This window comes from Chelonia mydas, chromosome 2 (genome assembly GCF_015237465.2).
Source record: "Chelonia mydas isolate rCheMyd1 chromosome 2, rCheMyd1.pri.v2, whole genome shotgun sequence".
NCBI lineage: Eukaryota > Metazoa > Chordata > Testudines > Cheloniidae > Chelonia > Chelonia mydas.
In genome coordinates this window covers 261,133,155-261,157,995 of record NC_057850.1, presented here as the reverse complement: position 1 = coordinate 261,157,995, position 24,841 = coordinate 261,133,155, and the positions used below count along the sequence as shown (strand labels likewise).

Sequence of the window (24,841 nt, the reverse complement as noted above, 5' to 3'; positions counted from 1 at the left end):
GGGTGCGAATGGGGAATCCCCTGCCTGGCCGTATCCGTGGGGAGGACCTGCCTCTGCCTCACCATTGTGGGGAGCCAAGACTCCCTCTGAACCCTGTGACGGGGTCCCCGGGCGATGCTCTGGAACTGCTCCCCACGAAGCCAGGCAGGACTCTGGGGGAGTCTCCTCTCTGGGGGCAGCCTGTCTGCAGGACACACAGCTCACCCGGCTCCACCTTCCTGGGTCTGACCTTGGAGCATTCAGCCTCCTCTGCCCCTCCGTGCGCTTCCCACAGCGAGTCCGCCCAGGCAGGGTCCTGGGGAAGCCAGAGGGTCCTGCCCCCCAACTCCGCAGTCAGACGGGACTCTCAGCCAGTGTAAAATGGAAGGTTTATTAGTTGACAGGAACACAGCATAGAACAGAGCTTGTTAGCACAGAAATTAGTGACTTTCAACCAAGTCCATCTTGGAGAATCCCAGGCCAGACACCCTGGCCTCTCTTCTCCAGTCCCCCACCGCAGACTGCCCTGGACCCAGCTGCCTGGCCTCTCTCCGGTCTTCGTCCTGCTTCCTGAGCAAAGTATGACCTGGTCACATTCCCCTCCTGGGTCTCAGGTTAGGAAGGGCACCGGCCATAGCCTACATGCAGGCAGCTGGAACCATCTCACCTGCCCCAAGGGCCTCGGCAAAAGTCACACACCCAATTCCCACCACCTAGGCATTGGTGCAGCACACAGGGAAATTGAGGCACGCACAGTATTAGTAAAGTACAGCAAGACTTACATGCAACACAAGGTGAAAAACCTCACTTTGTCACACCCCGGCTGTTGTCTGGCTGCCTCCCCCCACCCCCATTTGTCTAACTTTGCGAGCCCTGGGCTGACCCTGGGGCAGGGACTGCCTTTGTTCCCACTCTGTCCAGTGCCTAGCCCAACAGGCCCGGGGTCTCATCTGGGACTGGGCATTGCTGCCATGCGGATAACGAACACCACTGCTGAGTACGCACTGATTTGGGTCTTCAGCCTTGTGGGTAGCTGCTCCCCTTGCCCGCCGGGACCAGCCTCTGCCAGCTCCCGGCCGGGACCAGCCTCTGCCAGCTCCCGGCCGGGACCAGCCTCTGCACTCATCACAGCTGCGGAGTCGCAAACAGCCAGAGCCGCGAGGAAAGGGGCTTCCCTTCTCCACCCCGCAGGGGAGTGTCACCGGTTGCGGGCAGCCGTAGTGCTCAGCCAGCACGGTGACGGGGCCAGCGAAGAACCCAGAGACCCAGGCCGCGAGGGGCACCCCCAGAAACTGGGCACCCAAAGTCACTCAGGCCTCTTGGCCTCCGAGTGTAAATGAACCCCAGAAAAGCCTCAACAGGCAGAACCCCCATCAGAGCGTATCACCCACCCCTTGGGGCCCGATCCTGCTCGGCTGGGACAGGCCCTGTCTCACAGCCTGGCTCTCGCTGGCAGAAGGTAACTGAAGCCGACAGGGTCCAGGTGGGAGCGCTGGAGGGAAACGGAAGAGTTTCAACAGACATGAAGCCCACTAAGCGCAGGAGACCGATCAGGAAAAGAGGGTTTTGAACCAAAGCATGAACTATGCCCACTGCAGTCATCCTCTGCAGAGCCAGCCGCAAACCTGCACTGGGATCTCAGCGTGCACGGGCAGAAGGGACCATTGTGATCATCTGTCTGACCGTCTGCAGGCCACAGAACCTCCCCCACCCACTCCTGTAACAGCCCCTCACCGCTCGCTGAGTTACTGACGTCCTCACATCATGGTTTAAAGACTTCAAGTTCACTAGCAAGTTTAAACTAACCTGGGCCCCACGCTGCAGAGGAAGGTGAAAACCCCCCAGGGTCTCTGCTAATCTGACCTGGGGGGAAATGCCTTCCTGACCCCAAATACCGTGATCAGTTAGACACTGAGCATATGGGCAAGACCCACGAGCCAGACCCCTGGGAGAGAATTCTCTGCAGTAACTCAGAGCCCTCCCCAGCTAGCGTCCCGTCACCGGCTGGCAGGCTGTGGTGTCTGACTTTGCAGCGTTGCAGGATCAGAACCAAGCAAAGCTACAGGCCTAGGACAAGCTGCCTCTGGGCTCTGGGCTAGGCAATGCTCGGACACCCCTGCAGTAAGGTGCAGCAAGCTGAACAGAGAGCGATGCAACACACCGCACGGGCTGTGTCCAAGAGCTCTGCTTTATTTCACTGTTACAGTTCCATGTTTCTGGTCTACGGTACACACGAGTCAGGCTGGCGGCAGATACCCCTGTTCCCAGTGACTCATGCTGCATAACCAAGAAGGGCAGAAATCCACGTGGGATTTTGGCCAAGGCAACGGGGATAGCAACATTCGAGTCTACACGAGGGCTATATTTGAACACTAGATGTTGTCATAGGACAGATGAAAGGGTCAATGGATACATTAGTTTAGCAGGATGAACAACCTCCCCCCTGCAGAATCAAAGCCCCAGGGCAGGTGTCCCATAGGGCTGGAAGGACATACCTGACATCCCTTTTTCTTTCACGCTGGGAGAGCCGGCAGCAATCAGCCCCAACGTCCAAATCACTGGGCAGCTATTTTACTTTACACAGTCGACGCTCACAGCCGTACTCCCCCTGGACAGCCAGCCAAAGCAGGGGCCTCGCTGCAGGGGACCGGGATGTTTCTCATCAGAGGAGCAGCAGATAAAGGGTTAAATGTGCTTCTGTAACCACCATGCACCTCCGTCTGCTCTCAGACCCAGTTTCGCTCTCGAAGACTCAGAACACATCACGGCCACGTGCTGCCGAGCCTGCCCCCTGCCCCCCCGCTATGGGCAGGGCTAGGAACCAGCTCAGCCTCACTCAGGGTGTTTCAACCTTCTTTCATTTGCAGACCCTACAAAGTTTCAAATGGAGGGGCAGCCCCCTTGGAAATCCTAGACAGTCTGAGGACCCCCAGGGGTCCGCGGCCCACAACCTGAAAGCCCCTGGCTTAGGGCTGTGATGCCGCTGAGGACAAAGGCGATCGGAGTCAGCCCAACTCGCCCTTCCGTGGCTGGCTCACAGCACGAGAGCTCCCAGAGCCGCTGCGTCGGGGAGCCACGGCCCAAGCAGAGCCCAGTGCGACAGGCAGCGCTCGGGCAGCTCTCCGATCCAGCGGGGCCAGGCCGGGCGTGCTTAGTGCAGCCCAGCTCCGTGCCACAGCCCAGCCACACAGGCCCCCAGCCTGGCTGCTGGAGCCCGGTCATACGGGGGGAAGGATCTCGGCTCCTGGGCTGGGCTGCGACGTTCCCCTCGCTACCAGAGACCGGCCATTGGCCAGGGATTTCCGTCGGCCTGGCCGGGACCCGGGGGATGCCTGTTCACGGCTGCTCTACGGATGTAGTGCTTAGCAGCTGTAATGACAGGTAACGAGACCACAGACACTGCCCGGGCCCGGCGTCAGTCACCTGGACCATGCAAAGGGTGCGTCAGCAGCTACCTCCACCCTGCACGTGGGAACTGGCGTTCCGACAGCTCGGGGGCAGCCTCACCCCAGGGCCCAGCCCAGCTGAGATCTGCAGCCACCCACAAGCTCCCGCCTGGGCTGGAGCCTGCTGTTAGCCCCAGTTCTACTGGCCAGGCCACCTGCACATCTCTCCGCCGGGCGACGCCTGGGAGCCCCTGGGGCAGCGGGTGGGATTCCCCTGGGGCAGGGCTGCCGGGGGAGCTGGGGGCGGTGGGACTCCCAGCAGAGCCCTGGCACCGACCTGAGGGAGCGGGGCAGAGGAAGGAGAGATGCCAAGGGCAGAAACATCCCCCCACAGGGCAACCCCTGCCCCTTAGAGCCAGAGCCAGCTGTGCGGGTGTAAGGGGACGCCCGCGGCTCTTTAGGCAGAGGGAGTGCTCGGAGCAGAGACACCATCACGTGACAGGGTCTGTGTCCACACAAAGTCCATGGCCAGCGCTGGTAGAGGGGTTAAACCCGCCAGCAGGGCACCAGCCACCCCATGGAGCAGCCAGGAGCCACAGAGGGCATGGGAAGAGCCAGCCAGTCACAGGCACGAAGATATCTCCTCCAAGGACAGACCTGCCAGGGGAAACCATCTTATTAGGAGAGACCCAGCGCTGGGCCACCCTACCGGGGGAGGGGAATTTGTCCCCAGGGCACCCTACAGGGGGAGACAGAGAGTGGAGAGAGACCCATCCCTAGGGCACCTGACCACCCTATTGGGGATGTGGGGAGGGAGAGTTCCAGCCCCAGGGGGCGGGGTCACCCTGCTGGAGGGGGGGGAGACCCATCCCTGGGGAATGACCAGACCACTGGAAGCCTCGTCTCTCCCCCACACCATGCTGTCTGTCCTCTCCTCCTCACTCCTTCCCCTCCTCTGCTCCCCACCCCCAGCCCCGGTGCCCCCCCAGCCTGATCTACCCGCAGTCTAGACACTGAGCCCTGGAGAACCCCCGGCCCCTCCCCTCCCCGCACTGCGGGCAGCCTGCGGCACTGGGCTTGCCCTGCCATGTGGCCCCTGCTGCCGGAGCCCCCCGTGCCCACCGGGGGGAAGGGGGGGTGTGGGTCAGAGGACAGCACTGCAGGGGTCAGAGCAGGGCCGAGCCCAGTCCGGGCGGAGCCTGCAGCCCCACGCCGGGCACGTAGCGGGAGCAGCCAGGGGCCCGGCTCTGGCTGGCCTCGGCCACGGCGGCCATTTGCATGGCGCTCTCCGTCTCCAGCAGTCTCTCCCAGTGGTAGACCAGGCCGTGCAGCTGGCACCACTTCATGGCGGCAGACAGACCGGCCAGGGCCTCGGCAGCGGTGACACGGCTCCCCGGGTCCAGGTCCCCGTCCTCCTCCGAGCACTCGGTGGCCTCGGCCCACTGGCTCCTCTGGGCCAGGGCCCACTCCTCGCTGGTCATCTCGCCCACGGCCGGCTCCTCCGCGTCCATGCCGACGAACTCGCTGAAGTCCTGCTCGCTCATGAAGGCCGGCCGGGGCACGTCGGCCAGCGGCCGCAGGTCCAGCTCCTCCCGCTCAGAGGGCGCCAGGTGGAAGCCGGCCTTCCGGAAGCAGCTCTGCACCGTGGCCGGCCGGACCAGGCTCCACGCCTGGTGCAGCATGTAAACGGCGTCCAGCAGCGTGACCCGCCCGGCGATCTCGGCCGCCCGCCCCGCCCGCCCCTGCTCCGGGCTCAGCAGGGCCTTGGCCGCCACCAGCGCCCGGTAGTGCCCCTTCAGGTTGCGGGTGACGCCCATGTCCATGGGCTGGGTGATGCTGCTGGTGTTGGGGGGGAAGAAAGCCAGCTTGATGTGGCGCAGCTTGGCCTGCAGCTCGCGGGGGTGGGCGCTGCTGTGGGCCAGGAAGAGCAGGACCTTGCGCTGGTCGCGCCGCAGCTCCTGGTCCCACTGCAGCGCCCACTCCTGGAAGACGTGCGCGGTCACCCAGGCGTTGGCCGAGCTGGCGTAGGCGACGGGCAGGGCGCGCAGGTCCTTGGGCAGGCACCGCGGCCGCTGGCTCTTGCCCACCACCAGCAGGGGCCTCTTCTCCGTGCCGGCATGGTTGGCACAGCAGAGGACGGAGACGCGGTCCTTGGCCTTCTTGCCGCCCAGGAGCGGCGGGTCCCGGTCGGGGTAGCCGCGGTACAGCAGCCCGGTCTCGTCGGCACTGAAGATGTTCTCGGCACTGTAGCCGGCCAGCAGGGAGGGCAGCACCTCGGTCACCCAGCTCTGGGCGCTGCCGACGTCCGCGTCCTGCTTCTCGCCGTGCTGCCGCTTGAAGACGATGTTGTGGCGGGTCTTCCACCGGCAGAGCCAGCCGTCCGTGGCCTCGAACTCCCGGCCTGCGTGCAGGGCCAGCTCCTGGGCCTTGGCCTTCAGGATCGGGCCTGAGAGCCTCTCCCCCCTGGCCAGGGCCTGCTGGAACCAGAGGAACAGCGCGTCCTCCACCTCCCCTCCCTTGCCCTCCCTCTTGCGCTTCCGCAGTGGGTTGGCGTTGGTGCGCCAGTCGGCCAGAATCTGCTCCCGGCTGCGGCCGATCCGGCCTGCCTGGCTCTTGGAGATCCCAAACAGCTTGGCCACGCTGGACAGGGAGGCGGTGGGTGACTCCAGGGCCTGCAGCAGCTTGACGCGGTCAGCCAGCGAGAGCTCCTTCCTCTTGGAAATGACTGTGGTTGTGCAGCACGAGATCCGGCGCTTGGAAGGGTCTGCGGGGAAAGAAAGACCCCGTCAGCTCTCCACAGCCCGCCCAGCACCTCTCCCAAGCCTCGTTCCCAGGGCAGCCCTCAGCGACTGGACCCCACACACCCCGCATCTTCCTTGAGCAGTCGCACCCCCTCCGACCCCAGGCACTGAGCCTTGCAGCCCTCCTGGGAGAAAAGATCATCCCCAGCTACCAATGGGGAAACTGAGGCTGTGACTTGCCCAAGGTCTCAAAGCACATCACTGGCAGATCTCAAAACAGAACCCAGGCGTCCTGGCTCCCAACCTCCCAGCAGATCCCATTCCCCTCCCAGAGCTGGGAATAAGAACCCAGGAGTCCCAGCTCCCAGTCCCACTGGAAACCCTCCATGTGCAGCCCTGAATGAGTCACCTGTGATGAGTGGCTGTGACCCAGGAGTGGGGTAGCCCACCCCCTTCCAACCCCTGCTCTAGCAGCTGGTCTCCCTCCCCACCTGGGGGCTTTGAGCAATAGGAAACCAGGAGACCAGAACACACGCCCAGACCATGGTGCTGCGGTGTCCGCCGGCCAGCCAGCAGTTCCTATTAAAGATCTGTCAGTCCCAGCACGTCACACACGTGGGGCTCTTCCGGACAGAGTTTGGGTGCCCCTGCTGGGTCATGGGCACTAAACCCTGGGTGGGGAATCGACCAAGAGCTGCCCGCAGAGAGCGTGGGACACATTCCCCAGCAGCAGGGAGAGGCACAGGGAGATCGACAGGGGCACGGAGCGGAGAGACGGGTCAGACGTGCTAACAGGACATGTGATTACGTGAGGCACAGGGCGGAGAACAAACCGTGAGCAGTAGTGCAGAGACAGCGTTTGCACGTGTGATAACTGGACGTGCCCATTACACCAGCTACACAGGGACCTGGCCATTCACACCTGCAGTCACTACAGCTGTGCCCGGGCAGGCTAGAAACTCTGGGCCTGGAAGTCTCCAGGCCTGATTCTCCAGTCTCGGGCCATATGTTGCTGTTTGCACCTGGGCCATCGTACGCCCATGCTCCCCAGCTGTCAGTGACAACCCTGGGCAAAGCGGGGCGGAGAAGGGGGGCTGGGCCTTGGAGCAGGCAGGGAGCTGGGAAACGCCCAGAGAAGGCACACCAGGCCATCCCGCTCTGGTCCAGGCTTGGAACTGGGTCTGCAAAGGTGTCTGCATCACTCACCTGGGACGGGGCCTTTGGGGCTCTCCCTTGCTCGCAGGTCCTGGCCATCCCCGACAGGCGGCTCTTCCCCTCGCTCCAGCTTCGAGACGAGCTCAGGTTTGGGGCTTGCAGAGCCTGGGCCCGGGGGAGAAGCACAGTTGGTTTCTGGCACTGCCCCAGGACCCCGGCTCAGGCTCTCCTGGGCTGCTCTGGCGGGGGGGCGGGGTGTCAGGTGTGAAACAGTCATCAGAGTTGGCGCTAAAGGGCCTTCTTGTGTGAGGCAGTCAGAGCGGTTAATTCCCCCAGGGGCCAGACAGCATCTCCCCCCAACCCTCCATCATACCCCGCCAGGGCTCCCCACTCCACCAGCGCCTCGAGCCCTCGGACAAGCCTGCACAAGCAATGCGTGGACCAGGGCTACGAGGCCAGACCTGGGCATAAGCCATTCCCCGGGGGGGCTCAGTGCCAGGCACCAGGCACAACTGGGGTGAAACAGAGACAGGGACCGAGTGAGACCCACAAGGGCACAAGGGGTCAGCAGGGATATCGCAGGTCACAGATGAAGTGCACGGACAGGAGCTTATGCAGCCCCACACTACCCTGCCCACGCCTTGCCCGCCCTGGTGCCAGCCCACCCCACCCCAGTGCCTGACCCACGCCTCGCCCACCCTGGTCCCAGCCCATCCCATGCCTTGCCCACCCCAGTGCCCACCCCACGCCTCGCCTGCCCCAGCCTGCCCTGGTCCCAGCCCACCCCACCCCACGCCATGCCCGCCCCACCCGGTTCCATGATTGTCACATTCAATCAGATTTCCCCACAGCAGGAACATCCGAGTTGGGGGCTGCTGCCCACGAGGGACGGCCGAGGGGCTCACCCAGCGAGGCCACCAGCTGGTAATTCTCCGTCATCACGTGGCGGTACATCTCCCGCTGCCATCCTGCCAGTTTCTTCCACTCCTCCTTAGTGAAATAGACCGCAACGTCCTCGAAGGTCACGGGCCCCTGGGAAACAAGGCGCCCCTGCTCAGCACCACCCGCTCCGGCGGCCTGCGGACGCTTGCAGCCCAGGCTCGGGGCCCTTCACTTCGACCACGTCGCCCCCTCTTGCTGCCCTCCACCGGCTCCTTCTCTGTGAGTCTTCACTGTCCGTCCCACCCACCCGCCATCTCTCCCTCCTGCCACGCTGCAAACAAGCCCCTCGGAGCCGCCACAAAGCGACCAGATTATCCACCGTCACACCGAGCCCGCAGCCTGCCCCGCTCAGCGCCGCCGCATTGGCCCCGTGCGCCCCCGCCCGCCCGCCTGGCTCTTGGCTGGCACCTCCGTTATCAGCGCGTGGGTTCCCGGGGCCACAACGCGAACGCTAGCGAACAAGGGCCGAGCCGAGGCAGGCCGGTTCCCGCGGCCCCGCCGGCTCTTCGCAGTGTAACTCCCAGGAGGCAACATGTGGTTCCCGCATCCCAGGGCCTCTGCCCCCTTCACACCAAGCCCCGCCGGGCTCCACGGGAGGATGCAGGAGTCACCCTTTGCTGCTGAAGGGAAGGGAGCCAGGGACGAGCCTCGCCGGCTCGGAATGGCAGGGACTGCGGCTGGGGGGGCCTCTGCAGGGGTGGGGGGAAGCCGGGATTGAATGGCAGAGATGCTGCCAGGTGACCTGGACCAAGATGCCCTGACAGGGGGAAGGGAGAAAATTACCCCTTATCTGTCTGCACTGCCCTGCACCGTGTGCAGTTATTCACTTATCCCCATTTTACAGAGGGGGAAACTGAGGCACTGAGACAGGCAAGGACTAAAAGAGATCCCACAGCAAGTCAGGAACAAAACCCAGAAGAGCTAACTCCCAGCCCCTGGCCCCTCATCCACTAGGCCCCATTCTTCTGCCAGAGCTGGGGATGGAACCCAGGCGTCCTGGCTTCCCCCGGGGCCAGCTGCAGCACAAACGAAGCAGCAAGTGGCTACTGGCTGGAGGCTCCGCTAACCCTCGGTGCCTCCCCATGGCACCGCCCCTCCCTTCCCGAGGTGCGCCCCCAGAGCCTCCCGTGCCCCCCTCCCCGGCCTGGCTCGGCCCCGCCGTGCGCCCCCAGAGCCCCCCGTGCGCTCCAGAGCCCCCCCCCCCGGCCTGGCCCTGCCCCGCCGTGAGCCCCCAGAGCCCCCCGTGCGCCCCAGAGCCTCCCGCGGCCTGGCCCAGCCGTGCGCCCCCAGGGCCTCCCGTGGCCTGGCCCAGCCCCGCCGTGCGCCCCCAGAGCCCCCCGTGCGCCCCCAGGGCCCCCCCCCCGGCCTGGCCCAGCCCCGCCGTGCGCCCCCAGAGCCCCCCGGGCGCCCCCCGGGCCCCCCCCCCGGCCTGGCCCAGCCCCGCCGTGCGCCCCCAGAGCCCCCCGTGCGCCCCCAGGGCCCCCCCCCGGCCTGGCCCAGCCCCGCCGTGCGCCCCCAGAGCGCCCCGTGCGCCCCCAGGGCCCCCCCCGGCCCAGCCCTACCTGCGCCGAAGCCCCTGCAGCCATTTTCCCCGCTCTCCCTGCGTGCGATGGCGCCGCGGCCGCCCAGCGGGCACATGCCCGAGCCCGGCCCCGCGGTGCAGCGTCCGGCCCCTCGCCAGGGTCCCCGGGCCCCGCTGGCGGCCGCAGGCACTGCCCGGCTTAGACCCAACCTGCCCCGGGCGCAGCCGGCTCCTGGCGCGGGCTGGGGGCTGCAGTCCCGGCCCAGCCTCGCCTTTGTGTCCCGGCAACACCGGGAAGCGGCAGCCCCGCCCCGGGTCCCGGGGGTCCGCGCAGCCCGGCCCCGCCCGCCGGCTGGGAGAGGCGATTGCGGCCGGGCCCCCTGCCCTGCCCGCAGGGCTCACAGCCCGGCTGTTCCGGCCCCAGCAGCCGGGGCTGGGTTACAAATGGCTCCGGCTCCAATTCAAGCTGAAATTCACAACCGTGGCCGGGCCTGGAGCCCGCTGGTTCCCCTAGCGCCGTCCCGGAGCGCGGCGCCCAGGGCCGGGCAGCGGCCGGCTGGAGAGGCAGGAAATAGCCGAGCCGGTGGAAGTCGCTGGCCAGGCCGCTGGACCCAGGGCTGCGGGGGGCGGCCGCCGCGTGCAGGGTCCGGAGGGGGGTTCGTCCGCGTCGCTTCTCCAGCTGGCGCAGCGAGCTCGGGGCCGCGGGCGCCGGAGGGAGCCGAAAAAGCAGGAGAGTTGATTTTCCTCCGGCAACCGACGAACCCCCAGGTGCGAGAGGAAGAGCCCCGGTGCTGCCCAGCCCGGGCGGCCCGACCTGGTGAGCCGGTCGCTACCCCCAGCGAACGCGGGCTGCGCTCACGGCTCCTGCCGGCCCCCGTGCGTCGCCGGTTCCTTGCCTATCCCGCCCCCGTCGGAGCGTCGAGTAAAGCGCCGGGCTTGGATGTGGAGCCAGGAGAGCCTGACCCAGCTCCACAACACTCGCTCCATGCAGGAAGGCGGGACGTTTCCCTCACCAGTTTCTAATAAAAATGGAAAAGGCCAGAGTCGGAAGGGCGGTGAGCCAAGCTGCTCCGGGGAGGCGGCGAAGCATCGCCGGACTCCGCGCAAAGGCCACCTGCAGCTGGAGCCCAGCGGCTACCGACCCGCGGGACCCGCCCCGGCTTCAGGGAAAGGGCCGAAAGGGGCAAGGCCAGAGGCCTACAGTGGGGGGTTAAGCTGAGGCTTTAAATGAAGGTTTCCTGTCTGCTGACTTCAATCGCTCTGATTCAAATCAATTCACCCCACAGCGACAGCTGCCCCTCACCCCCGGCCGGGCAGCTCCCGGGGCAGCTCCCTGGTGACGGGTGGAGGCAGATAAAAGCCACTTTCCCCCTTACCCTGCTCTTCCTGCCCTGGGTTTCTGCCCCCTTCCTCCGCTGGTTGCTTTCCCTGTAACGACCTGCGAGCCTCGCCAGGGCCAGCAGGGGGCGGGCCGGGCACTGAAGAGCAAGGGCCTCGCACCTTGTCCAACATCCCTTCCTGCCAACCTGGGGGACGGTGCAGTGGGCTGGGAGCCTGGAGAGGGAGCTCAAAGCTCCTCTCCCATTGGGTGGTGTTAGCAATTCTGTGCCATTCACAACCAATCAGTGACCAGATCCTCGTCCCCCTACCTTGGGAGGCAGCAACCATCATTCCCACGGGGTAATGGAGAAATGGCACTAGGTCACTTCTGGCAGTTGGGGGACTAGAACCCCTGTCCCCAGCAATGCAGCGTGATGCTCCCCAAGGGCACCCAAGGTTGGGCGGCACCTCACCCCCACCTGCCCTTAGCACGAAGGAGTCTTGTCTGGTCCTGCTGTGGATCAGCTCCCTGAACCCACCAGCCTCTGACAACACAATCACTGCCTGCCAGGCCCCCACAGGCCTTGTCCTCTCTGTATCGGTAACACCAGGCCCACACCAACCCCGAGTCCTCAGAGCGTTCCCTGCCATGTCCAGCCCCTGGCCCCCCTCAGACTGACCACGCTGGCTGTTCCCCGAAGGACCAGGACACCCCAGTCGAACACACAGCCCTTCGATACGTTACTAGTGAAAACAAGGGCACGTTTATCATCAGAGACTCAGGGGATGGTGATAAGAACCCTGGAAACAAATGGTTACGTGTAAAACAAACTGTAAGGTGCTTTCTAGAGACTGAGCCTAGCAGGTTACGCACTCCCTGAAGAAGTTCATCTCACCCCAAATCCTCCGCCATCTTTTCAAGCCAGGTTGGCTGAGACCCTGCTTCCAAATGCGCCTCCATCCCCGTCCTGGGCGCAGAACCCCCGTGTGTCTCCTCTGCCTTTGAGACACACCCCGAGCTCACCGGCTTTAGCCACAGCCCGGACAAGCCCCTGGGCCGGGTGTTTCCTGTGTGCTCTGTTCCTACTGACCTCGGGTCTCCTCAGTAACATTTGACTTCCTATGTGAATGGGCAGAATTTACAGCCCAACAGAGAGACAGGATCCTCACCTCCCGCCCAGAGGCGGCACCTTTTGGAGACCACTTTGACCTCACCGGCTTAAGAGCACAATTGGCTGGTCCAGACCCGTAGCTCCTGCGCCGTGCATGTGAGACACTTCACCGGGATGTTGACCAGCGTGACCCCGGCTTTCGTGTAAGACCGCGCGTGACATTCTTCTGTGCCCCAGAATGTTCACACCTGATGCAGGAGCTCTCGGTAAGGTCCCCCACCCCCTTGTCAGTTGGGCTAAGAGGTTTTTGGGTCACAGGCTGACCCTAGCACCAGGCACAATCGTGCTACTAAGGAATCTTAAAAAGAAAAGGAGTACTTGTGGCACCTTAGAGACTAACCAGTTTATTTGAGCATGAGCTTTCGTGAGCTACAGCTCACTTCACTGTAGCTCACGAAAGCTCATGCTCAAATAAACTGGTTAGTCTCTAAGGTGCCACAAGTCCTCCTTTTCTTTTTACGAATACAGACTAACACGGCTGTTACTCTGAAACCTGTCATAAGGAATCTTAGCAACTGCCCCAAGCAGGAGAGCCGGTGAATGGCCCCGGCGTGGCCCCCAGAGCAGCAGGGGATAGAGCCGCCTCTAACTACTATCTAGTGGCATCGTGGCCCAGATGTGAGAGGAGAGATAGGACATGGAGCTTCCCCACAGCACTCCTGCCCTCCCTGTGCGAGCAGGGCTGGGTCGCGTCAGGGCTAGCTGTTCTCCCCGACAGGCCGGGACAGAGGGACGACCTTTCCTGGTGCTGCCTGTGAGCATGTAACACCCTGGTAACTACTCACCGTCCTCGACACCTACCAGATCCAAGAGCTGCCGCAATCCAGCAGCTGGTTCCAGGGGACATGCACCAGCCAGACGACTGTGGATCGCTGGCTTTGCAGCAGGAATCGCAGCTGGAAAAACCTCTCGGACAGGAGAACGGACAGCCTGAGTCCACTGCCCACACTCTCGTTATTGGGTGTGTTTTTCACAGCCCAGCAGCCAGGCCCAGCAACCCAAGATGGCTGCCGTCACTTGTTATTTCGGGCCATCGGTGGGTCCTGTTCAGAGGAAGGCAAAGCAGGGAGGCGGGCTTGGAGCAGTCAGCACAGGGGAGAGGGGCCGTGTCAAACCTGCAGAGAGCAGCTGGGGACACCAGGGTTCCTGATTGCTGGCAGCTGCCAGGCTGGCTTCACCCAGGGGCCAGCACCTCTGTCACGGAGTCCCTGGGCGATGCTCTGGATCTGCTCCCCATGAAGCCAGGCAGGACTCTGGGGCAGTCGCCTTCCTGGGAGCAGCCTGTCTGCAGGACACACAGCTCACCCGGCTTCCACCTTCCTGGGTCTGACCTCGGAGCATTCAGCATCCTCTGCCCCTCCGTGCGCTTCCCACAGCCAGTCCGCCCAGGCAGGGTCTTGGGGAAGCCAGAGGGTCCTGCCCCCCAACTCCGCAGTCGAACGTGACTCTCAGCCAGCCAGTAAAACAGAGGTTTATTAGACGACAGGAACATGGTCTAAAACAGAGCTTGTAGGTGCAGAGAACAGGACCCCTCAGCTGGGTCCATTTTGGGGGGCAGTGAGCCAGACAACCACGTCTGCCCTTCACTCCATGTCTCCAGCCAGCCCCAAACTGAAACTCTCTCCAGCCCCTCCTCCTCTGGGCTTTGTCCCTGTCCCCGGCCAGGAGGTCACCGGATTCCTTTGTTCTCCAACCCTTTAGCTCTCACCTTGCAGGGGGGAAGGGCCCAGGCCATCAGTTGCCAGGAAACAGGGTGTCGGCCATTCTCTGTGTCCAGACCCCTGCACACACCTGCCCTCTAGGGCTCTGCAACGATCATACACCCTTACCCCACCCCCTAGATACTTAAGAACTGCATAGGGGAAACTGAGGCACCCCCACACTATTCAGAGGAAACATTAAGAACAGTCCCGCTTCATCACAGCCTCCCTGTGGGTTCATTCCCCCAGCCTGCATGGCTGGGGGAGGGGACGCCCTGGTCCTAGCACCCTGAGGTCTGGGTCTCCCATACACCGTGCTGGGGGGATGCTGGGGGGACACAGCCCACACAGGCTAGTACAGTATCCACTTAAGTGGCTTCTGCAGCTGCTGGGCCGGCTTCAGCCCAGCTCCCAGGCTCGGGCAGCTCAGAGCTCTGCCGACACCTTTGCAAACCAACCCTCGGCTTCGGGCCCCACAGCCAGGAGAACGGCATTGAAATGTGCTGGCTTTCTGCTTCCTGTTCCTCACGGCCACGCAGGCGCCGGCTGGAGGGCATCTTCCTGCCCCAGCAGACTCCACACACACCCCTTGGAAGCGAGACCTCTGTCCTGTCCCTGCCCCAGGGGGTTTGGTGGGGTGGAACACGCGCCCCGGGAGGCCTTGCTTGGGGATGCTCGTTTAGACAGCGTCGGCGAGAGCACATTTCCCAAACCACCCAGCGGGGTCGCTCTGGGATTGCTGCAGCAGCAAGGCCACCGCTCACCGTGTGGGCACAAATCGTGCAGTATCTGGTGTTTTACATAAAGCCCCAGCTCCTGGAGTCATGTGAATATATGGGAAGCACAGGATCATTGAACTGCAGGACTGGAGGAGTCCTCGGTGGGTCATCCAGTTCAGCCCCAGTGCTGAGGCAGGACTAAATATTACCTACACCATCCCTGACAGCGTTTGTCCAACCTGCTCTTAAAACCCTCCAGGGACAGAAACTCCACCACCTCCCTGGGCAATTTACAGGCAGTCCTCAACTTTACGACGTTCAACTTACAACGAACAGCACGTACGTTTCTAAACGGACACCCTGATTCGACTTATGACAATGGTTTCGACCTGATGATGCCCGGCCCCGCGGTGGAGTTGATTGTGGTTCCGAGTTACGATGTTTTGACTTACGATGCAATTTTCAGGAACCGATTGTGTTGTAAGTCCAAGGACTGCCTGTTTTCCAGTCCTTAACCACCCTGGCAGGTAGGGAGTTTTTCCTACTGTCCAACCTAAACTGCCCTGGCTGCAATTTAAGCCCATTGCATCTTGTCCTGTCCTCAGAGGTTAAGAAGAACATTTTTTCTCCCTCCTCCTTTTACGTACTTGAAGACTGTGATCATGCCCCCTCTCAGTCTTCTCTTCTCCAGACTAAACAAACCCAATTTTTTAATCTTCCCTCTTAGGTCATGTTTTCTGAGACCAACCTTCGGTGCCTTCAGCACCCCTGTATCACACAATGAGCCCCCGGCAGGGAATCCCCCTGGACTGGACGCCTGGGAAGGACTTACACACCCAAGGGAATAATGCACCCCCCAATTTCCATAGACTGGAGTGACTCTCAGCCAGCGCTGTAAAACAGGAGGGTTTATTAGATGTCTGGAACACAGTGTAGGAAGTTCTTAGTTCACATACAGAGTTACAGCATAGTCCATCCGGGCCAGTCCTGAGCCCCCTGACCTCCAGTCCAGAAGAAGGAATCCTGCTTCCAGCCTACAAGTAACAACTCAACTGACCCCCCTCCATTCTTTGCTCTCCAGTTGGTCACTACTGGCTGGCTTCCCCGCAGAGGGTGGGCCACCCATGGTCGTTAGTTGCCAGGTACCAAAGGGCTGGGCAGTTGGAGTGGCCATTGTCCTCTCTGGGCCCCAGACAGCCAGGCGTCAGCCACACCTGGATCTCCGCAAAGAGTAAACCTTCCCCCCAACTCATTAACCATGCAGCACATGGGGGAAACTGAGGCACACACACTATTCATCCAAAATAGTATGACAAACTCCCACGCTGTCACAACATCCCAGAACGTTTGGGGTTTTTTTTGCACCAGTGTTTGTTTTATTATTGACTCCTTTTTAGTTGGAGGCCCCTGGCACCCCCAGATCCCTTCCTGCAGCACTGCTTCCTCGGCAGTCATTGCCCAGTGTGTGTGTGCAGCAGCCCGCTCCTACCTAAGGGCGCACTTATTGAATTTCAGCCTATTTACTTCAGACCATTTCTCCAGACTGTCCAGATGCTTTTGAATTCCAATTCCGTCCTCCACAGCACCTGCAACCCCTCCCAGCTTGGTATCATCCGCACACTTTATCAGCGTTCTCTCTCAGTCACTAGCCAAATCACTGATGACAATATTCACTAGACCGGGCCCCGGCCAGATCCCTGCGGGACCCCACTCGCTATGCGATTCTAGCTTGACTGTGGCCCATTGGCACCGACTCTCAGGGAGCGGTTCTCCAACCAGTCCTATGCCCGGAGGCTCCTGGAGGCTGTTTCCCTAGTGTGCTATGAGGGCCTGGGAGACACGTCACAAACCGCATTCAAGCCGAGCTCTGTAACCTCCCCCCCAGCCTTGGGACCCGGCCAGGAAGGATACGAGGGTGGTTTGACTGTAGCTCAGCCCCTTGTTACCTTTGAGGCGCTCACAGAGCCAATCTCAGCTGTCATTAAACACCAACCTTTCTGCCCCCCGCAACATTCGAGCTTGTAAATGTGGCACCCCCCAAAGCTGCTTCTTAATGAGCCCCAGCTGCCGGCCCTTCTCCCAACACCTAGCCCCAAGGCAGGTTCTGCTCCCCGCTCCCCCGTGGGAGGCTGAGCACACGCCCCGGCGTGGCCTGTGGTGCCGGGAGGGGTTCGTTACCCGCACATGGCCCCTGACGCCCAGTGGCTGGCGATCCCCAGCGCGAGGCTGCAGAGCCTGACCCAGAGCCCTAAAGGCCCCGGGCGAGAGACACCCTGGTCGTTACAGCAGATCAGAGTCAGTCGGATGGGAGAGGACAGCAGGGAGGGCCGTACTCCCCGCCCCCCGGGGAACGTCCTGGTGTTGCCATTTCGCTGCGGTCTGGGCTCTCACACTGTCCCCGGGCTGCACGGCAGGGCTGGGCGTTGCAGGCAGGGTGCTGGGGACTCATTTGAGATCAGAACGGCCACACGGGGTCAGAGCAACAGTCCAGCCAGCCCAGGAGCCTGGCTTCCGACAGCGGCCAGCGCCAGGTGCCCCAGAGGAAATGGGCAAGGGACCCATCGAAGAGGAGGCCCCCAGGGCAGGCCACGGGAGCGGTCCGAGCCCACTCATGCAGGCTGCCCAGACCCCTCTCCACAGCAAGGCCGAGCTCCAAACCTGCCCCCATGGCTCCCCTCAGCAAGAGCTCTCCGCTCTCTCACGTACGTCTCCACACGATGCCACAGACGCCACCCAGGCCTCGTGCCCTCTCCACCGGGAGCGGCACCGTTCACCCTATTTTGCAGGTGGGGACGCCACGGCCCAGGCTGGCGAGGTGCCGGGCCCAGGACCGCCCGTGGAAGGGGTGGCAGGGCCAGGCATGGGGCCCAGCTCTCCGGCGGGGCCCAGCTCTCTCGGCGCCCGGTGGAGGAACTGGTGCCGTGCCAGCTGCAGCGGCAGGCGGCAGTGCTGGCCACACTGGGGGCAGGCGAGGGGCCCGCACGCAGCCACTGTCCGTGTGCCTCAAGCCCTTCCCGCACTCGGCGCACGTGAACGGCTTCCGATGGTCATGCTCCAGCCGGTGAGCGGCCCAGGCCTCCCTAGAGCCGGAGGCCTGTCCGGCGCGTGGGCCCGCTGGTCGCTGGCAGCGCCCGCTTGCTGCCGAAGCGCTGGCTGCACTGGGCGCAGGGGTGCGGTGGCGGGCGTGGAGGTGGGCGGTCAGGGAGCCGCGCTGGGGGATGTGCCCCCCGCTCTGCGCGCCGGGGAACGGCTGCTCCGGCGCGTGGCTCTCCCGGTGCTCCTGCCGGGCGCGCTCGGCGCAGGGGCCGGGCTGCTCGGCCGACGGGCGCCGGTGGTGCTTGCCGAGCGCGATCCTCCGCTGCAGACTCTTGCCGCACTCGGCGCAGGGGAAGGACGCCTCCCCGGCGTGCCGCAGCGGGTGGCGTTGCAGGAGGTAGACGTCGGGGAAGACCTGGGGGCAGTGGGGGCAGGGGAAGGAGCCCCTCCCGCGCTCCGCCGGCGGCTCCACCATCAGGATGATCCTGTCGCTGCACTTGGTGCATTTGAAGGGCTTCGCTCCGGCCAGCTCCATGCGTACCTTGTCCACCAGGTGCTCGCTGTAGACGACGCTGCGCGTGAGGCCACGCGGGTGAACGTCCGGTCCCGCAGGTGGGCTCTCTGGTGCGCCGCCAGCCTGCCCCACCCGGATAAGATCTTCCCGCACTCCCCGCAGGGCAGGTTCCACTCCCCGAGGTGGGTCCTCAGCACGTGCACGATGAGGAGGCCCCGCTCCAAGAAGTTTTGCCCGCCGTCCTTGCAGGTATTTGGCACCTTCCCCTGGGTCGCTGGGAGGGCAGCTGCTCCTCCCAGGGACTTCTGGGCTCCCCACGGCTTCTCCACAGCCCCAGCCCAGATTCCATCACCTGCCGGGCACAAAGAGAGAGACCGGCCGTTACCGCCAGCGCCGTGAGAGGGAAGGAGCCTGGGTCCACAGCAGATTATCGGGGGGAGTGTAGCTAGGAGGAGAAGGGGCAGGCGAGATTTCCCATCCAGGATGTCACAGAGAGAACGGCCAGCTCAGTGCAGCCAGTAACTAGCCAGCAGCGATGAGATCTGCACTGCGGCCGTGGTGTGGAGCTTCGTATCGCAGGACAACGAGCCCAGCCCCAGACGCTGTCTCAGGGAACGAGACAGCCAAGGAGAGCGTCTAGCACGAGAGGGAGCGGGGTGGGGGGATCAGGGTGGGGGACAGGGGGGTGGGGGGATCAGGGTGGGGGCAGGAGGGCGGCACCGGCGCTGAAGACGGAGGTTCAAACATTGTGCACGAGAACCACGGCAGGGTCCCAAGGGATACGGGCAGGGAGCGGGCAGGGGTGGGCTGAGGAGGCCCGGTGCAACGGGTGAGTTTTAGAGACCTTGGGGGGGGGAGACGGGAGAGAATCTGACAGGGGGGACCCCCGGAGGCAGCCCGCACTCCTGGAAGGACGGAGCTGCAGCCACCACGAGACAGAAGGAAGCTGCGGGCAGAGGAAATGCTGTCAGTGGAGGACAGGTGACAGCCCGACACGTGCGAGGAGCAGGCAAGGGAGACCAAAGCCCACCCCACTGAGAAACAGGAACGTTCTTGTACCCCACGTCCACTCTCAGCCCCAGCCCCTCCCAGTCTCCCCTGACCCGAGGCTTTCTGGGGGAGCCTCTGGCATCACTCACCCGTCCTGGGGGGCTCAGGAATCGCTCTCTCCTGCCCCTGCTGGGGCTCTTCCCCTCACTCCAGTACACAGCTGCTCTCTGGCTTGGGGGCCGCAGAGCCTGTGCGTGGAGGGGAGTCACAGGCATGAGGGGCGTTGAGATGTGTCAGGCCTTAGACATGCCGAGCCCCTTGGCCCCCGTCCTGGAGAGGCAGAGCCAGGCGTCACCCTGGATTTCTGGGGCAGGATCACGCCTGCAGGGCTCGCTACAGCCACGGGTATCATGGGGAGCGCAGGGCCAGTGCCTGGGTCTCTCTGGGAGCCGAGGTCCTGGGGCTCTGAGGACACAGGGCCCATGGACAGCTGGGGGTTTGGCCAGAGGTGCAGTCTGGGACCCAGGCATCGACCCCCGCTGAGCTGCTCGGAGCCCCAGCCCCAGCGGATGTTGCTCTAGGGCTGCTCCCAGGCCAGGTCCCCTCGGGGCAGCCGGGCTGAGGCCTCAGAGGCACCGAAATGACAGAGCTGGTGAACCAAGCTCCCGGCTCTGTCCCCACGCTCAGGCCACGATGGGAGGTGGAACGGGCACTACCTGGCATTTAGCGACTGGGCACAGGAGCTCCCCGGGGGAACCGTGACAAGATGTGCCTGGCCCACGGGTCAGTCGCTCCCGGCGGGGAGTGCCCAGGAAGTGCCCAGGAGGAGGAGGGCGCGGTCTCTGCCATGGCAGAACCTTTCAACCTGCTCATGGATCCCAGGGCCTACGGGCGGCGATGGTCACCTAGCCGGGAGGCCAGGCGACGAGCCGGGCTCCTTGGGGGAGCGCTGGGGCTGACGGACGCGGCTGAGCCCTGCTGCCCTGCATGGGGTGGGAGGGGAGGACCGGCTGTCGGGCCCTTCGCTCAGTCATGGGCCCCCTGCCAGGAGTTCGGAGTGGGGGCCAGGACAGGGGGTAACTGGCTATTTGTGCTGCTGCTAAAGAGATGGACAGGGAGCCTCACCCAGCGAGGTGACCGGCTCGAAATTCTCCCTCCTCACGGCCCAGGACAGCTCCCGCTGCCATTCCCCTAACGCCGCCCACTCCGTGGGGAGAATCGCACCGCCACGTCCTCCAACGCCACCCGCAGCACAAGCTGCCCCCCACAGCGCCTCCTGGATAGCCACGCCCAGGCCCTGCATGGTCACCACCCTCCCAGGGAGGCAGCCAGGAGGGGCCCAGCTGCATTCCCCATCCCCATCTCGGAGCTCACCCCGGGCCCTCGGGAGGGCGAGGCCCCTGGGAAGGAGGGCAGCCGTGGGAGCAGCGCAGGGGCGCTGGAGCCAGACGGTTCAAGGCACTGGCCTCTTCCTCCCCTGCAGTCACGCCGACAGCAGATGCCCTGGCAAGGGAAGGCCGAGTCTCACGACAGGCTGCCCTGCATGGCAGAACGAGCCAGCAGCTGGGACTGTGGACTGGGACGGAGAATCGAGGCAGCCAGACACTGGCCTGGAACTTGGCTCTGCCTGCGTTTCCAAGGCGACAGTTAGGATGCTCACGGGGTGGGGGAGCCCTTGGAGCCGCCAGCCCAGGGCACTGCCAGGAGCACCGCCCAGTCCTGGCACATCTGTCCCAGGCACCCGCCCCTCGCCCCTTACCCACGCTGGTCGCAGGTCGCTCTGCGTCTCGCACACCTGTCCCCAGTGCAGGAGGACCCTGGAGACCCGAGGAGCCCAGACAAACCGACCATCCCCGACACAGGGCCCGGCTCGGCGACTCACTGCAACCCAACCGTCCGTCACCGGAGCCTGCGGGGGGGCAGAGAACGGCCCCGCGCTATCTGAGCGCGCGGGAGAGGCCACCTGGACGGAGCCAAGGCGCGAGCGCTGCGTGGTGACACCGCTCGCAGAGGATGGGGAAGGGCCAGGTGCACCCAGCCCACCTTGTACAACACGGGAAGGGGCTGCAGGGGCCGGGCTCCCAGGTGCACAAGCGTCCCATGCTGGAGGGTGTGAAAAGCCCCCACAGCCGCAACAGAACAGGCTGCCCCAGGCCGGGGCTGCGGGACACCAGAGCAGCTGCCTGCCAGGGGACCCCAAGCCTGGATAGTGGGGGCTGTGGGTCAGGAGAGAGGGGTATTAGCAGAGCTTGGGGGAAACCCAGGGCTGGGCTAGCAGGGGGCTGTGGGTCGGGAGAGAGGGGCGTCGGCAGAGCCGTGGGGGGAGCCCAGGGCCGGGCTAGCAGGGCGTTGGGACTGAGGGCCGTCGGCAGAGCCGTGTGCTGATCCAGGACTGGCTAGTACGTTAATCCACAGGTCACACACAGGCCAGGCCTAACAAAGTGGCCGCCACCGGTGACTGAGGTGAGGCAAACCCGCAGCAGGACCAGGGCTGCTCGCTCAGCTGCCAGGACTCCCCTCTCCCGCAGAGCAGCAGTGACCCAGCCCGCCGGCACACGGCAGCAGCCCATCCCGGGACAAGGCCAGGTCCCTTAAGGGGTGCTGGGCCCCGCCTGCGTGGGGCAAGCTTAGCTCACAGCCCACGTGCAGTCACATGACAGGCAGGCCACGCCAGGAAGGTCTTGCCCACTGGGGCAGAGACAAAATAGAAGCCGCTGCAGGGCCCCGAGTGAGACTCTATTGCTGGGCTGGAATCCAGCTGCTGGTGGGCCGGGGGCGCCGGCGTGAACCTCTGCCCAGCGAGAGAACAGGCACCTCGGAGATCACCGGGTCCCTGACCGGGCAGCCCCAACGCAGCCCCTTCAGCTACCCCAGGGGCGCCCAGCCAGCCGGCGCAGAGCACAGGGCCCCAGGGCTTTGCCTCCTCATCCTCCACACTACTGAAGTGCCGTGGGGGCCTTGCACGGGCGGCTTTGCTGTAGCTGGCCCTGAGAACACGGAGACCTGGGCCAGCGTCGGTGGAGCTGGGAACAGCATCCTGGAGCCCCGCTGGGTCCCACGGGGCAGCAAGGCTGTGACCGAACGGCACACACCCCTCTCCACTGGGAGGTGCCCTCCCCACTCTAGCCGCGCCCCCTGGCGGGCGGCCCAGACGAACGGGGCGCTGACCCCAGCAGGTTTGCAGGGCACACAGCGCCCGACGCAGAGCACCCATTCCCCGAGTCCCCCCAGAGAGCAGGGCTGGGGCGGTGCCTGCGAACGGCCAGCAGCGCGGCTTGCACAGAGCATCCGCCCGCCGAGGGCCCCAAGGCAGCTGCCCGGCAGCAGTCTGAGCGGCTCAGGGGCCCGAGGGGACCAGGCCCGACGCCTGGCCGGCACAGAACCCGACACACCAAGGAGTTATCTGCAGGCCTCCCCGCTCCATAACAGAGTGGCTCAGGGGTGGGCTCAGCATCACTCAGCCCTGCTGGGGGATTCCTCCCCCGCTTCCCCTGGGGAGCCCTCACGTTTGGCTCTTCGTCTTTATCCGCCTTCCAGGCGACCTCCACTGCGGTGCCTGCAGAGCCTGCGTGGGGGCAGAGAACCACAGGCTGGATTTCCTGTGGCCACTGCGGGCTGGCACGGGGGCCACATGGGGAGACGGGAGCACAAGTGTTCCCTTCCGTCCTATGGAACAGGCTGCCTGGCAGCCCCGGACCGGCCACGCCATGGCCCAAGGAGCTCTCTGACAACTGTGGGGTGCCACTTCTCTTGCCCCCCAAGCCCCGGGGCTATTCACGGCGCAGTCTTGCTCTCTCCTGCCCTGGGAACCCCTCTTGTGCGCAGACAAAGGCAGAGCGCTCCCCGGACGCAGAGCGCACTGCGGGGAGGCCCAGCTCTGCTCTGCCTTTATTCCAAGGCTCACCACAGCAGGGTTTTCACTACCCCTTCCCCAGAACTCGAGGAAACCAGCCCCGTTGATGGGTTTTCCCTGGAGGGGAAGTGGGGCTGCTGAATTCCCATGCGCAGACAGGCCCAGGTGGGGGAGCAGATGAGGCAGCCAGACGTTCAGCGGGACGAGGACACTGCACAGAGACTGGGGCCAGCAAGGATCAGAGCCCAGGCCTGAAAGCCCCAGCTCCCGGGTTAATGCGCCGGGACGGTTACAGAGCAGGAGACGAAGCCAAGGCAGCCGAGAGGGACACGTTACTCAGTTACCAGCAGGGCTTTTTGGGTGGTGGCTCAGCCCGGTTCATGCCCCCAGACAAGCCCCTTGATGCAGGAGCTTCCTCGCCCGGGGAGCCAGGGGCAGCCGCTATGGGGGGTCCCAGTCCTGCTGCTCCCTCCAGCGCCCCGTGGAAGTGGCTGCCCCAGACCCTGGTCAGCCCAGCTGGGAGCAGCTAATGCGGAGGCCTTGTGGGTACTAGCTTGGAGACCAGCAGTCTCCCCATTTTCAGGCCAATCTCATGATTTCTGGGGTCTGCCTGGTGGTTTCTGAACTCCTGGGGCTGGTGATTCTGGGCCATACCCCACCAGGACCCCATTACCGCAGCAGCAGGCCTGGCTGGGTCAGTGCTGTTCCCGCAGCACTGGGCCGAGGCCCCCAGTATGGGCTCAGCCAGGACAAGGATTGGACCAGTCCTGCCCCAGCCTCTGGACGTCTTCCCCACTGACTAGCCCCCGTGATCGCATCTCTCAGGGAGGACCCCCACTAAGAGCCCACGGCCCGAGGGAAAACCCCTCCCCCAGTGCTCCTCTCCCTGGCCTGGCAGCAAAAGCATCACTGGGGATCCCGGGGGACCTGCGTCGCTGTTGGGCTCAGTGACGCTGGGGCTGGTCTCTCCGAGTCAGGGATTTTCATGTGTGCGGCAGCAAAGAAAGGGAGCCTCACCCAGCGAGGTGACCAGCTCGTAGTTCTCCTTCCTCACGGCCCAGTACAGCTCCCGCTGCCAGTCCGCTAACGCCGCCCTCTCCTCGGGGAGAAACCGACCGCCACGTCCTCCAACACCACCGGCACCTGCAACAACATGCGGCCCCATCTCAGCACCGCCGGCTCCGCCGGGATTGAGATCTCTAAGGGACTGAGAATAGTGATGCTGCTCCTCAAACAGCACCGATTTTTGGTCTCTAGCGAAAGGAGGCCCCCGGGACCCAGGACCCGTTAGAGGGGAAAAGCCCTGTCCCCTGCCCCCCTGAGCCAGCCATTCCCCCGACCCCTGGGGCGAGCTCAGAGCTGGTGCTCCCTAGAGGGGAAAGGACCCCCGCTCCCCAGGTTACACTGGGCCGGGCAGGTTCTGGGACAGCTGGGCAGAGAGGAGCCGCAGAGGGGCCCGGCAGGGGTTGTTCCCTTCCATCTCGGGAGAGGGGAGCGATGACTCGGGCAATGCAGGAGAAGCCAGGGGCCTGTGAGCCACGGAGAGGCCAGCGGCCTGGCCTAGGGAATGGGGCCATGTTGCTGCACCCGAGGCCCATAGCCCACGCCTGGCACGCAGGACGGGAAGGGCTGGGGAGGGGCAGCCGGGGGCCGTCCCAGCGAGGGAGCAGCCAGGGCCAAGGGGGGGCAGGAGCAGGTTCCGGGCAGGGAGCGCTGGGCAGGGCCTGGGGTGGCGGCTGGGGCGACTCTGCCAAGGGGAGCTGGGCGACACTGAGCACACTAGATACAGGAGGAAAGAAATGGGCACAAAGT

General features: G+C 64.2%; 1 protein-coding gene and 1 pseudogene across 1 annotated transcript; both read right to left on the bottom strand.

The window, feature by feature from the left end:
• Window positions 1–351: 351 nt before the first annotated feature.
• On the bottom strand, window positions 352–11,079 carry LOC114019009 (tigger transposable element-derived protein 3). Its single transcript, XM_037891467.2, has 4 exons — window positions 9,766–11,079; window positions 8,167–8,293; window positions 7,313–7,426; window positions 352–6,129 (listed from the first exon to the last, which is right to left on the bottom strand). The coding sequence occupies exons 1-4, from the start codon at window positions 9,787–9,789 to the stop codon at window positions 4,532–4,534; spliced, it is 1,863 nt and encodes a 620-aa protein (XP_037747395.1). The 5' UTR covers window positions 9,790–11,079; the 3' UTR covers window positions 352–4,531.
• A 4,215-nt stretch (window positions 11,080–15,294) lies between these two features.
• Window positions 15,295–20,479, bottom strand: LOC122464285 (annotated as a pseudogene).
• Window positions 20,480–24,841: the final 4,362 nt, after the last annotated feature.

Coding starts and splice junctions, on each gene's coding strand:
- LOC114019009 (XM_037891467.2), bottom strand. CDS start 9,789: ATGGCTGCAGGGGCTTCGGCGCAG. Junction 7,427..8,166: donor CCAGCTGGTGGCCTCGCTGG/GTGAGCCCCTCG, acceptor CCCCGGGCCCAG/GCTCTGCAAGCCCCAAACCT. Junction 6,130..7,312: donor CCCCAAAGGCCCCGTCCCAG/GTGAGTGATGCA, acceptor CTTTCCCCGCAG/ACCCTTCCAAGCGCCGGATC.